The 13,342-nt window shown below is 29.7% G+C and overlaps 1 protein-coding gene across 1 annotated transcript; it reads right to left on the minus strand.

Annotated features, from left to right (window-relative positions):
• Positions 1-1,447: 1,447 nt before the first annotated feature.
• On the minus strand, positions 1,448-5,389 carry LOC112517466 (gamma-glutamyl peptidase 5-like). The gene is made up of 4 exons (XM_025124906.1): positions 5,054-5,389; positions 1,951-2,103; positions 1,704-1,871; positions 1,448-1,586 (listed from the first exon to the last, which is right to left on the minus strand). The coding sequence occupies exons 1-4, from the start codon at positions 5,354-5,356 to the stop codon at positions 1,485-1,487; spliced, it is 726 nt and encodes a 241-aa protein (XP_024980674.1). The 5' UTR covers positions 5,357-5,389; the 3' UTR covers positions 1,448-1,484.
• Between the last annotated feature and the right edge of the window lie 7,953 nt (positions 5,390-13,342).

Below are 13,342 nucleotides of genomic sequence, written 5' to 3' on the forward strand. Positions count from 1 at the left end.
TACTAATATCGATATATTTTTGTCAAATTTTTATGATATCGTCAAACATATATTTTATTCAAAAATAAAAACATCATCGCTTTCTCAAAATCACATAAATYCATATTATWAYATCGACTGAGATAAARAATAAAATGAAATATTAAAAACACGATGTATCTCGCTGCATTGCGCGAGTACGCTTTTAGTATATATATATATATATATATACACACATATATATGTATATAAATTAAAATTAATGTATATACACATATCAGGCCGGCGGGCCGATGATCACCGTCCCCGCCCCGTTAAAATCCCTGAATTTGTCCCCGATAAGATGTCCCCGAACCCAGCCCCAAAGTTTCGGTTTCGTTTTTTTTTGCTTGTAATTTTCTCGTTGAATTCCGTGAACGAAACAAAAAAATTCCAATTCGGTTAAGAATTTCATCCAACCAAACGCAATTAAAAGACATAGTCAAATTCCATTCCCTCAAAGTCAAATTCATTTGATGAATTCCAATTCCATCGAATTCCATTCTATGAACCAAACGTCTCCTTACATTTTATCCAAAGGATTTGGAATTAGAAAGATTTAGAATCTTTTGTTGTGTTCGGTTTATAAAATTTAGAATAAAATTGAATTCCGTTATTTATAAACAAATTATAAAATAACTAAAATTACCTTTTTATTAATCGATTATCATAAACTAACTTTTTCAACATATTTCAAGCATTATTACAAGTAAATCTTACAAAATCTCACAAAAAACCAACTATGGGATTAATAATCTCATGTTTGAAATTTTAACGAAATTTTCTGAGATTTCAAATCCAAACATTCCTTGAAACCATACATTGGGTTTGAATGAAATTCAATTCCAAAATCCAATAAAATCTCCCAAACTAAACGGGACGGAGTTCGAATGAAATTAAATTTCGTTCTTCATAAAAATAAATTACAAAAAAAAGTATACAAATAATTAAATTACAAAACATGTGTTTTTAACATAGTGTAAAAACATTATTCGAAACAAATTCTGCAAAACCCCATGAAATACCAACTACCCCATGGAATTTCTAAATGTCATGTTTGTGGGATTTCATTACAATCCTAAAAATTGAGATTTCGATTTCGAACTTTCTTTTAAAACCAAACGTGAGATTAGAATGAAATCCAATTCCACGATCATGAAATCCCGCAAACTGAACGACCCTTAAAAGGACCATCGGTCTCTAATCGATGAGGATTATGAATCATTTTGGGGGACCATTACCATTTTATAAGCGTCTCTTAATATATATATCAACACACATGATCCTATTAATTAGATTAATACGACAACCCGTTCAAATATCGTACATAATTTACAACATATAAACCCACTAAGAAAACAATAGCGTCAAGGGTAGGATGGTTTGCTTTTCGACATGAAATATCCTAATCGAATTAGAAGTAGATAATTAATTAGGACGATATAACGTCTAACAATTTATATTCATCATCCTCTACCCTTGAGAAAACTGGTGCACAACTCCTTCCAAGCCTCCCTGTTGGGTTCAACCTTCTCCACGTTAGCTCTGGCTTCCACGGCATACGACTCCTGCATGCATGCATGCAAACACACAACATGAACCCTTCTTTGTCGTATTAATTTTGACCACCATTTTTTAATAAATCAATAAGATGATATGATACAATTTGAACAGTTGTAACACACCTCGATAAGATTGCGTTGGAGAAGGCGATCGATGAGTTGTAGAAGAATATCATTGGTGTATTCGGGGTGCCCTTGAACACCCATGATGTGATCGCGATACCTGAACATCTCCACTCGAGTCTTTTCTGACCATGCCAACACCTCCGCCTCCAATGGGAGTTCGTGAACCTGTGTTACTTGTTTAGAAAACGAAGGTTTGTATATTAATTTGCAACAATCAATCATATGAAGATTTGGAATAATGTACCTCGTCACGATGACATTCAATCAAGGAAAGACTAGTTGGCATTTCCAAATTAGCGAAAATCGTTGTGGATGATGAGAAGTTGATGGTCCGGACCCCTATATCCCACCCTGAAACTGCACGGGCTACTTTACCCCCCAAGGCACGTGCAAGTATCTGATACGAGATGATTTAACATTTTATGTTAAAAACGATAAAATTGATAGATCTAATAGAAAAAGGTAAATCAAATCAAATTCTATGTCCATTGTAAACCAAAAAAAGTTAATAAAGGTTAAATAAAAAACAGACCAAGTTAATAAAATACATGGATAGAATGCGTTCTAAAATGACGCATATGACATCAATGTGGTGAAGGGGTCTAAACTTCGGGTGAATTATGTATCGTACTTACATGCATCAATATCATACTTCTTTTTAATACTATGATTTCGCTTAAAAAAGGTTCAAAATGGCAAAATGTTCTATAAAATAAAGTGGTGCCATGGAAATCATGAAACATAGGTGAGTGAGATAGATATTAGAAAAGGTTGAATAACACAATTTTCCCATCTATTTTATCTGGTAAGCGCTAAGCATGATATGTAATAATTTATCCGGTAAGCGCTAACCATGGTAAGAGTCGTCGTCATTACTTACCGGGTAAGACTCTCGGTCCTTGTCTTTGCTCTCACCGGGTAAGATTTTTGGTCTTTGTCATATTTATTCGGTAAAGTAATGTGACTTGGTAAGCGCTTACCCATGTAAACATTTGATAAACGGCCCCTTAGACTCATCCTAAAATAATGGATCCACAATTTTAATGTCCCCTAATGATATCACTCTTGATTCTCCCTTCAATTATTTTGTTGGTAGGTTAACATAAGATCCTTTATCTTTTCTTTCACGATGAAATAAAAAGACGACAAAATGTACAAGTCGAGTAGGATCGCATAACCTATCAAATCCAATGATAAGTTAAATGAATAACTATGAAAACATAAGTCATAATCCAAACGAGCAAGATTTGACTCAATTGACTCGGTGGATCACAACACCATTTCTCTTCAAATTTCCGTTTCTACCTTGACTTCCTAACGATTTTGATACCATCGACTATATAACATACAACAAATATTGTATATGACACATGAGTATGTACTAATAAGTAAATTCAATATGCAATATTTGACTCATTTTCGTTCTTAATAGAATCTTTCTTTGTAGACATGTCAGTTACCCGACTCGTTTTACAATTGAATGATCACATGAAATCTAAGTTTTATGTCATAAAAAAGTAGCATTTTTATAGATGGTGTCAGTCCATGATATGAACACCATTTCCTAACATTTTGCATCAAAGTGATTAGACGACACCTTTATATATGGGTATCAGACTCGTTTGGAATGGGACCATTCCCAAATATATAGTAGAGGACCCTGGTCTTTCCATCACAAGCACTCACCAATTGTATGTCAATATCTTATCTTGTCTCACACACACACATATATGTATGTATACATATATATATATATATATATATATATATACATTTATATGTATATTGTACAACTTCAAATTCAGAGATATAAAAAGGCATACAAATTTGTCGGTTTTACTCATTTGATGGAAGCATATATGAAATTTTTAGGGATAAGAACATCTTTTAATGAATTCTTCAACAAGAAGAAAAATAGAGATTTTGAGGATTTTTAACAAGTTATTTTGTTTCAACTAATTCTCTAAAATGAAGAAAGTATGAAAGAATGTCAAATTCTCCAAATTTGAAGAACTCTAAAAAATGATTACTATGAAGCATAAATGTTATTTTTTAATTATATACTCTTACCATATCTTAATAATCTATACTATATTATAAAGCATCTGACAAAAACTCTTAAAAACTATTTTTTATACATAAAGTACTGTTTATTGATGCACATTACTTAAAATTTAAGATTACAAGTAAATAATGCATAAGTACAATTTATTAAAACGTAATACTTGAATTTGTGTAACTAACTACAGGTAAACACAATCAAATATTGGATAAATATTTCATTTTAAGTATAAAAATCTAAAATATAATTAAGATAATCATTATCTTCTAACATAATACTTAATTATTATCTTTATAAAAATTATATTATTAATCTATACAAAAACTCTTAAAAATCATTTTTTATACATGAAATACTGTTTATTAATTAATATTACTTAAAATTCAAAATTACAAGTAAATAATGCATAAAAACTTCATACTTGAATTTGTATAACTAACTACATATAAACATAATAAAATATTGAATAAACATTTCATTTTAAATATAAAAAATCTAAAATATAATTAAGTTAATCATTATCTTCTAATAAATACTTAATTATTATCTTTATAAGAATTATACTATTAAAGATTTGAGTTTCGAGTCTCCATTTTGGAGTTGCAAAATCTCTTGGAGATGACTGTATATAGGTTTATAGAATATTTTTAGGCATTTTAATAAGTTTTTCAAACCACATTTGGGTTTTTAGAAAAGTTTTTAGGATATTTTTAAATAAATTACATTAGTTAATTTATTAACACTATTTAAAAAAGTGTCATATCAATTTATTTTAAAAGTATCATAAAAAACTTGTTGAAACACAAAAACGTGTTATAAACTTATTATAATATTTTAGATATGAAGCTTTATATTTTGATTCCATAAATTTGAGTTCTATAAAAGTATCACATTAGACATTCACAACGTCATATAAAGCCAATTTTATTTATGATCAATGTTCGAGTCTACGAGAGATGATAGAGAGATCGATTTTGCATGCTCCAACTCATATGAGCTTCAAACAAGTATAAATCAATATCGTATTCAATCCTTTCATTAATTATATTAAAGGTTTGATCACGAAAATGGAAAAACAGTTGGTTATGTTAGCAATCATGCATAATTGCATATAAAATCATCCAGAAAATTGCGTTGAGAAAGTTTCAAATACAACTGGATTTTGTTTTGGGGATGAATACGGACGCTTTTAGTTGAGATACTGAGTTGAAGATGGAGGTTCGATCAGAGTATGACGCTAATAATTGATTCCAATAAAGTGGATGAATGAATTAAAGTTAGTTACCTGGTGACCAAAGCAAATGCCGAGAATTTTTTTGTTCATGGAATCCAATTTGTTGAGCAGAGTGAGAAGCTGAGAGATCCAAGCATCATCGGCGTGAGCGTCGTTACAGCTACCGGTAATCACAAAACCGTCATAAAGCCCGATCTGTTGGTCGTCGGGAAACTGTCCAGCGGCGACACGAAATACGTCCCAAATCTCGCCTTCCTCCGCCAGCATTCTAAGGAATACACCAAAGTAACCTCCGTATTTCTTCTTCACGTACTCACTGTCCTCCGCACACAGAAGAACCGCGAATCTCATCATCCTAATCTCTAGATCTATGGCTTCACTAGATTTGAATTGGATTCCAGAGAGGGAGACGATTGATGGTGAGAATGAATCTGGTAGATTATGCCATCGCATAATTACATGAATATATAGAATGAGAGATGAGAAGAGAAGAGAAGAGAAGACGTGAAAGAACTCCTGGACTCTTACCTAATTTAATCATAAAATACTAAAGAATGGGTTAAAATGGAAAGGAAAAAAGGTTAGATAATCATGGGTGACAAAAAGAAAGGCATTTTTAAATATATTTTCATGATTATTTGTAATTACGTTTTAATTTTTTTGAGGTCTTGTTATATTTAAATTTTTTGATTACATTGCATAAATGAGATGATAGAGAATATATATCTATACTATATTATAAAACATTTGACAAAAACTCTTAAAAACCATTTTTTATACATAAAGTACTGTTTATTGATACATGTTACTTAAAATTAAAGATCATAAGTAAATTGTGCGTAAGTACAACTTATTAAAGTTTTATTTTGAATTTGTGTAACTAACTATAGATAAACATAATCAAATACGGGATAGATATCTGATTTTGAATATAAAAAAATATAAAATATAATTAAGATAATTATTAGTTACTAGAAGGGTACTCGTGCAATGCATCGAGACACATCTTGATTTCAGTGTTTCGTTTTATTCCTTTTTTATGTTCGTATAATACGGTTTTATGTGGTTTTGAGAAAACGATAATGTTTTTATTTTTGAATAAAATATAAATTTGAAAATATCATAATTTTAAAAAATATATATATATCGATATCGATATCAGTATCAAATTTATCTTTTTAAAAGTTCTTGTGTTTTGGTGTAATTTTCTTAATTTAATTTTTTAATTATAATTTAATTTAGGTTTAATGACAAAGAAATTTAATTTAGGTTTAATAATATAATTTTTTATAAAGATAATAACTAAGTATTCTGTTATAACTTAATGATTATCCTAATTATATTTTAAATTTTTTATATTTAATATGAGATGTTTATCCAATATTTAATTATGTTTATATCCAGTTAGTTACACGAATTCAAATATGAAGCTTTAATAAGTTATATTTATGCATAATTTACTTGTAATCTTAAATTTTAGGTAATATGCATCAATAAACAGTACTTTATGCATAAAAATGATTTTCAAGAGTTTTTGTCAAATGCTTTATAATATAGTATAGATAACAAAATACTTAATTATTATCTTTATAAAAATTATATTATTAAACGATAAATGAATTACTTCGTTATTAAATTTAAGTTAAATTATAAATAAAATATTGAATTAAAGAAATTACACAAAAAATAATTTTAAATAGTAAATTTGATACTATTATTGATATTTTTTTTCCAGATTTTTATGATATCTTTAAATTTATATTTTATTAAAAAAATAAAAACATTATCACTTTCTCAAAATCATTAAAAGTCGTATTATATCAATGAAGGTAAATAATAAAACGAAATATTAAAATTGAGATACATCTCCCTATATAATATATTATGCGAACACTTTTCTAGTATATTAAGAATAAAAATGGGCTAAACCTAAAACGATTAACAATCTGAAAGTAAACCTAAACCATTAGTGATTTGAACCTAAAATCAAATAAGTAATGGTTTGAACCTAAATAATTTCGGCTATAGTTTTACACATGTCGATAAAAAGACCCACATGTAAATTTTGGCCCCAAAATTTCGGGGGCCCTGTTCAAAATCTCACATTTAACATGCTAAGGGACGACCCTGAATTTATCTATTTTTAAGGGATTAAATGAAGAAATATAAATGGTTTCATAATTACTGTTACTAGTTCCGTTTCAATCGCTTGATAAAAAAACTAAGTTAAAATTAATTATATAAAAAATTTGCTTGTTTTTCAGTTTTACTATTAAGATATGTCTTAATCAAGTTGTATGCCTATACTAATTAAGGCGTGTTAAACAAACCGTCTCAAAGATTTAAATTACCGTTTTACCCTCATGTACACACTTGGAGGTTACCATTGATGGTGGGATGTATGCAAATCTAACCACGACTGTAAGGAATAGATAGACAGTCTCCGGGAAAAGCTTTGCCGTTTGAAAAAGTGTATTTGAGAAAAAAATATTTCACCTGTGAAAACTTCGTATGGGTGTCATAAGATTTTAAAAGAGTCAAAACGAATCACCCAATTTATCATTTACATCATATATGATTTTAATTCTTCGGTGTAAAATAGACTATCGTCAAATTTAACCATCAAATAATATTTAACTAAACAATATAGTCAATTCAACAAAAAAGTGATTGACCATGCCAAAACTATATAATGGAGCATAGTATTGGTTGTGTTCTATATCATATCCATACTATATTATAAAATATTTGACAAAAACTCTTAAAACTCATTTTTTATGCATGAAATACTGTTTATTGATGCACATCACTTGAAATTCAAGATTACAAGTAAATTGTGCTTAAGTACAATCTATTAAAGTTTCATGTTTGAATTCGTGTAAACATAATCAAATAAATGATAGACAACTCATTTTAAATACAAAAATCTAAAATATAATTAGGATAATCATTGAGTTCGAACAAAATATTTAATTATTATCTTTATAAAAAGTTATATTATTAAACCAAAAACAAATTTTTTTTAAAAAATATACAAAAAAAAAGATTTTTTAAATAGTTAGCTTAATACTAATATCAACATTTTTTTTTTCAATTTTTTATGATATTTTCATATTTATATTTTATTTAAAAAATAAGAACATTATCGTTTTCTGAAAAACACATAAAATCGTATTATAACATCGAATAAGACATGAAAAAACAAAACATTAAAATCGAGATGTATCTCGCCGCATTATACGGGTACCCTTCTAGTATGTGTGTATATATATATATATATATATATATATTGTAAAACAACCATCCTGTTAATGGTATATATAAATTAATTGTTTATATAAATTAACTTTTTAAGAGGGTTGACCAAAATGAATCAATTTCATGACTTTAAAGCGTTACTTAAAATGAACCAATAATATGAGTTAGAGAATCAGTTAAAGGGAGTCAATCATATGAGTTGCCATAAAAACATCTCAATCTCTTTTCATATACTTATCATTAATTGTCAATCTTTCATCTCTACATCTATGTGGGATGAATAAAATTCAACCACAAATTAAGGAATAAAGATTACTCAGTTATTTGGGTGTGACATCAATTTTGTGGTTTTTTATTTTACATTTTAATTTGTTTCCAATTGTGTTCTGTATGATACTTTAACTGTATGTTTTGCACTATAATTTTATCATATGGTTGGTTTTCATTCCAACTATGTTTATAAATTTCAAACATTCATCACTTATTTATATATCCTTCATATTCTTCCAAACCATCATCTCTCGTCCAATGGGGATGATGAAACTCAACCTTATGGTAAAGAATAATTTTGATAAAAAGTTACAAGATTTAACAAAAAAGGATATTGCACAGTGGGAAAGAAGTTTTGGTTAGAATAATTGTTGTAATTAAATGTCCAGCAAAGAATAATATAGCTTTTTGTGGGAGGAATGAAAAACCTTATGAAGAGTCTAATGGTAACTTTTTAGGCTCAATTGAAATGATTGTTGATTTTGATCATGTTATGAAACAATATTTTCGGCGCATTAAAGAAAAAAAAAACTCATTCATTATCTTAGCCACAAAAGTCAAAATGATTGATTGACATGTTGTCATATGATGTTAAGAGTGCAATCGTTAAAAAGATCAAAGAGACAAAATATTTTTCAGTTATTCTTGATTGTACTCTGGATGACTTATTCTTGATTGTACTCTGGATGCAAGTCATCAAGAACAAATGACTTTAATTATAAGATGTGTTGATGTATCCAGCTCTTCTATACAAGTAGAAGAGTTCTTTTTAGAGTTTTTAATGGTAGAAGATACATATGGTTTAGGACTTTTTAATGTATTACATAATGTTTTGAAATCACTTGATTTGGATATCAATTGTGTATAGGGACAAGGGTATGACAATGGCTCTAATATGAAAGGGAAACATCAAGGTGTGCAAAAAAGAGTACTTGATATAAATCGTAGAGCCTTTTATATGTCATGTGGTTGTCATAGTTTTAATTTAGTTTTATGTGATATGGCAAATTCTTGTCACAAAGCAAAAACCTTTTTTAGTACTTGTCAAGCCATATATAATGTTTTTTTTCTAATTTTACAAAGAGATGGACTGTTTTATTATAATATATTGATGATTTGACTTTGAAATCTTTATCTGCCACTCGACGGAAAAGTCATATTTAAAGTGTTAAAGCTATCAAAACTTAAGTTGGCCAAATTAGAGATGTTTTAATACAGTTGCCTCAAGTAAGTGAGGATGGGAGAGTGTGTAGGGAAACCGAGTCTTTGGTTAATGGTGAGCATTCAAGTTTTGAGTTTATTGTAAGTTTGGTTATTTGGCATGAAATTCTAAAGAGATTAGTTGAAAATTTTGAAAAATTTAAAGAAAATGGGTTTACATGTGCTATTAGTGAAGCTAAAGAGATTGCAAATAATAATGGAGTTGAACCTGAGTTTGCTGCAAAACGTTTTTCTCCAGGAAAAAACAGTTTGATGAAATTCCAAATACGGAGAGAGAATAACAATCCGCTCAAGGGATATTTAGAACCGATTATTTTCTTGTTTTATTTGATATGACTCTTTTGCAATTACGAACTAGATTTGAACAATTGCAAGAATTTGAATCTATGTTTGACTTCTTGTTTGATTGATGAAATTTGGTTACTTTACATGATGACGAGTTAAAAAAATGTTGTTTGCATCTTGAACTAACTTTAACAAATGGTAATGATTGTCCGAGCTCTCTTATTGAATTGCTCATTCAATGAGCATTCTAAACCTATTTTTCGGTAAATCAATTACAAGTTTTTTTTCTAGAATGCCTAAGTAATGCAACTATGAATCTCAGATATTGATGGGGAATATTTTTCATGGAGCTACAAGTTTTGCAGAGAATGCTACCAGAAGAAGCATCTAAGAGTGGAAATCATTAGACATCCATAAAAATTATGGCGTTTGCAAAGAAGATGAACATGTTTCCACATGTCTTGCTTGCTTACAAGATTCTATTGACCGTAACAGTCACCATAGCACCTGTAGGAAAAAAGTTTTTGGAAGTTAAAGTTGTTGAAGTCATATCTACGGTCTACCATGAGTCACAAAAAGATTGAACGAGTTAACAATCTTGAGTATTGAGAGTAAGTTTTGAGTTAATATTAGTCATGACAAAGTGATAAATATTTTTGCTTCAAGAAACGTAAGAAGGCATCGTTTTAGGTTAATGGTGGCGTATTTTATATTTTGTTACACGGAATTTTGGTTTATGTCTCCCCCCTGGGTTGCATCATTTTTGTTATATTTGAAACAAATAGGCGTGGGGATGAGCCGCCTAGATTGACTAGGTTCCAAACCCCCTCAAATAGTCTATCTTGGTTTTTATGTACACATATAAGGGGCATTTTTTTGACTTTCCGTCATGGGCATCCAAAATCACATGACCGGCCCTGGTGAACCGACTAATCTCAGGGTGACCAGTTGCTTTACGGTAGTCTGGAGTCATCGCATTTGAACCTCTATGACTACAAGAGAATTATTAAATCTCCTTAGATTTGAACGTAAAATCTCCAGACACTTTTAACCTTTGAAGTTAAGATCAAACCAATCAGCCATTATCCTTATGATTGTAATTATTATTACTACATACCAATAGATTAAGGGGCTGTTTACCAAACGCTTACTCGAGTAAGTGAATATCAAGTTGCATTACCTTACCGGATGAATATGTAAGGACCAATAATCTTACCCGGTAAGAACGAGACATGGACCAAAAGTCTTACCCGGTAAGTGAATGTGAGAACTCTTACCACGGTAAGCGCTTACCGGGTAAATTATCGTATACGATACCATTTTGGTGAACTAAAATCTTGCCCAGTAAGTAAATGACAGTGTTAAATTTTACCGGTAAACACTTACCGGGTAAGTGCTTGGTAAACGGCCCCTAAGTCCTTCCACAATATTTTTTTAGTAGTTGTAATATTAATTTTAAAATTTCTAAATTTATCATCCGTATTTAACTAAACAAACACTTTTATTTGTGAAATATTAGTTTTATTCGCAACAATAGTTGATAATAATTAATGAACCAATATTCAACAATAAAAAATTTTGGATTTATTTATCGAATATTACATTTCTAAATAATTATATAATAGCTATTTTTGTAACTTTAACAAAATACTAAGGGGTCGTTTATCAAACGATTACTCGGGTAAGTGAACACCAAGTCATTTTACCTTACCGGATGAATATGGTAAGGATAAAGAATCTTACCTGATAAGAGCGAGACGAGGACCAAAAGTCTTACCCGGTAAGTGAATGCGACAACTCTTACCACAGTAAGCGCTTACCGGGTAAATTGTTGCATACGATACCGTTTTGGTGGATTAAAATCTTATCCGGTAAGTAAATGATAGTGTTAAATTTACTGGTAAGCACTTACCGGATAAATGTTTGGTAAACGGCCCCTAAAATTCAATAATGGTTTTTTTTATCTATTATAATTTTGAGTAAACTACAAACTTGCTAAGACTATTCAGAACCCCAAAATAACAATCATAATGAAGATCTATGAGATTATTGACAAAATCATCAATTTGGCCAAAAGCCATTACATACAAGACGATTTTTGAACAACCACCATGAAGGAGAATCATTCCTAAGACCAACAAAAAAAGTATAAACTGCCAAACACTTTTTATCAGCAGAGAATAGACTGGTTATATACTCATCTATAAAACCACATTGATTCAAGTGAGAAATTGAAATATAACAGAGAAATAATGGAAATCAACTGCAGAATCTTGAAACATTAGACACAAAAATCCCTAAAAGATTATATTAAATTCGTCAAAAACCTGAAATTAGAACATACCCTTTGGAAGTAGATTTGTTTCAGTTAGTTGTTAAATACCAATAAACCTAATCAACTTTAAAGTCCAAAGTATCTAAAAAGCATAAAACTCAATTCCAAATGAAGATTTGGAGAAAAACCAAAAGTCATTGCAAATCTAAAGAGGCCTAACTCATTTTCATGGTAAGAATTAGGCTATACAATAAAAAGAACACAAAAGATGAAAATGCAAATAAGAACTGGAAGAAGGGGAAGGAAGATGAACAATCGTATGAGAGGATTCAAACCAGAAGAAGGAAAATACCTCGACTGGAATGAGTAGATGAGAGATGGATCGAGCCCTCATTTAGCATGGCTACCCCACTGGTTTTCATGGTTTTCCTTTTTCCAAAATCCCTAACCAGATTACAACATCTCTCCAAAACCTTGACGAAATAAATGCAATTCAAAGAGGCAACATAAAAACAATTAAAGAAAAAATCTGTTAGAAAAGGGAGTTCAAACAGGGTTAGCCATGGAAGAACCCAAATGTGTAAAAAGAATCCGGATTCAGACAACAAACACCAAAGAAACAATGATTGAAAGATGGAGGAGCGATGGAGATAATAGAACAATGGCCTATTGATCTGGGCCAGAGATGATCACCTAAAATCCACCAAGATGGAGGAGCGATGGGGATAACATGATGGTGGAAAATTTGGGCAATCAATAGCCAGAACTACAGGAAATCAATAGCTGTAAAACCCATTTTTTTTAAATATATAAATAATATTATTTGAGCCTTTAAATATATTTTTTTTAAATTTATTTGAAGTGTTAAAAATATTTACGTAATAAACTAAAGGATATAATTGTAGATATCTTAAATAAATAAATAAATAATGAAAAGAAAGATAAAAAGAAAAATAAAATAAAATTTGTTTTCTTTTAATTATTGGACCAAAAATGTAAAATAATACGTCAGGAGGGGTCTGATGGTAAAT

Source organism: Cynara cardunculus, assembly GCF_001531365.2.
Source record: "Cynara cardunculus var. scolymus isolate 2C chromosome LG 8, CcrdV1, whole genome shotgun sequence".
In the NCBI taxonomy this organism is placed as follows: domain Eukaryota; kingdom Viridiplantae; phylum Streptophyta; class Magnoliopsida; order Asterales; family Asteraceae; genus Cynara; species Cynara cardunculus.

Bases quoted from the DNA above. Each gene is read 5' to 3' on its own strand.
- LOC112517466 (XM_025124906.1), bottom strand. From the start codon at position 5,356: ATGATGAGATTCGCGGTTCTTCTGTGTGCGGAGGACAGTGAGTACGTG. The intron at 2,104-5,053 runs GTAACTAACTTT...ATCTCGTATCAG, and splicing joins GCATTTGCTTTGGTCACCAG to ATACTTGCACGTGCCTTGGG. The intron at 1,872-1,950 runs GTACATTATTCC...CAAGTAACACAG, and splicing joins TTGAATGTCATCGTGACGAG to GTTCACGAACTCCCATTGGA.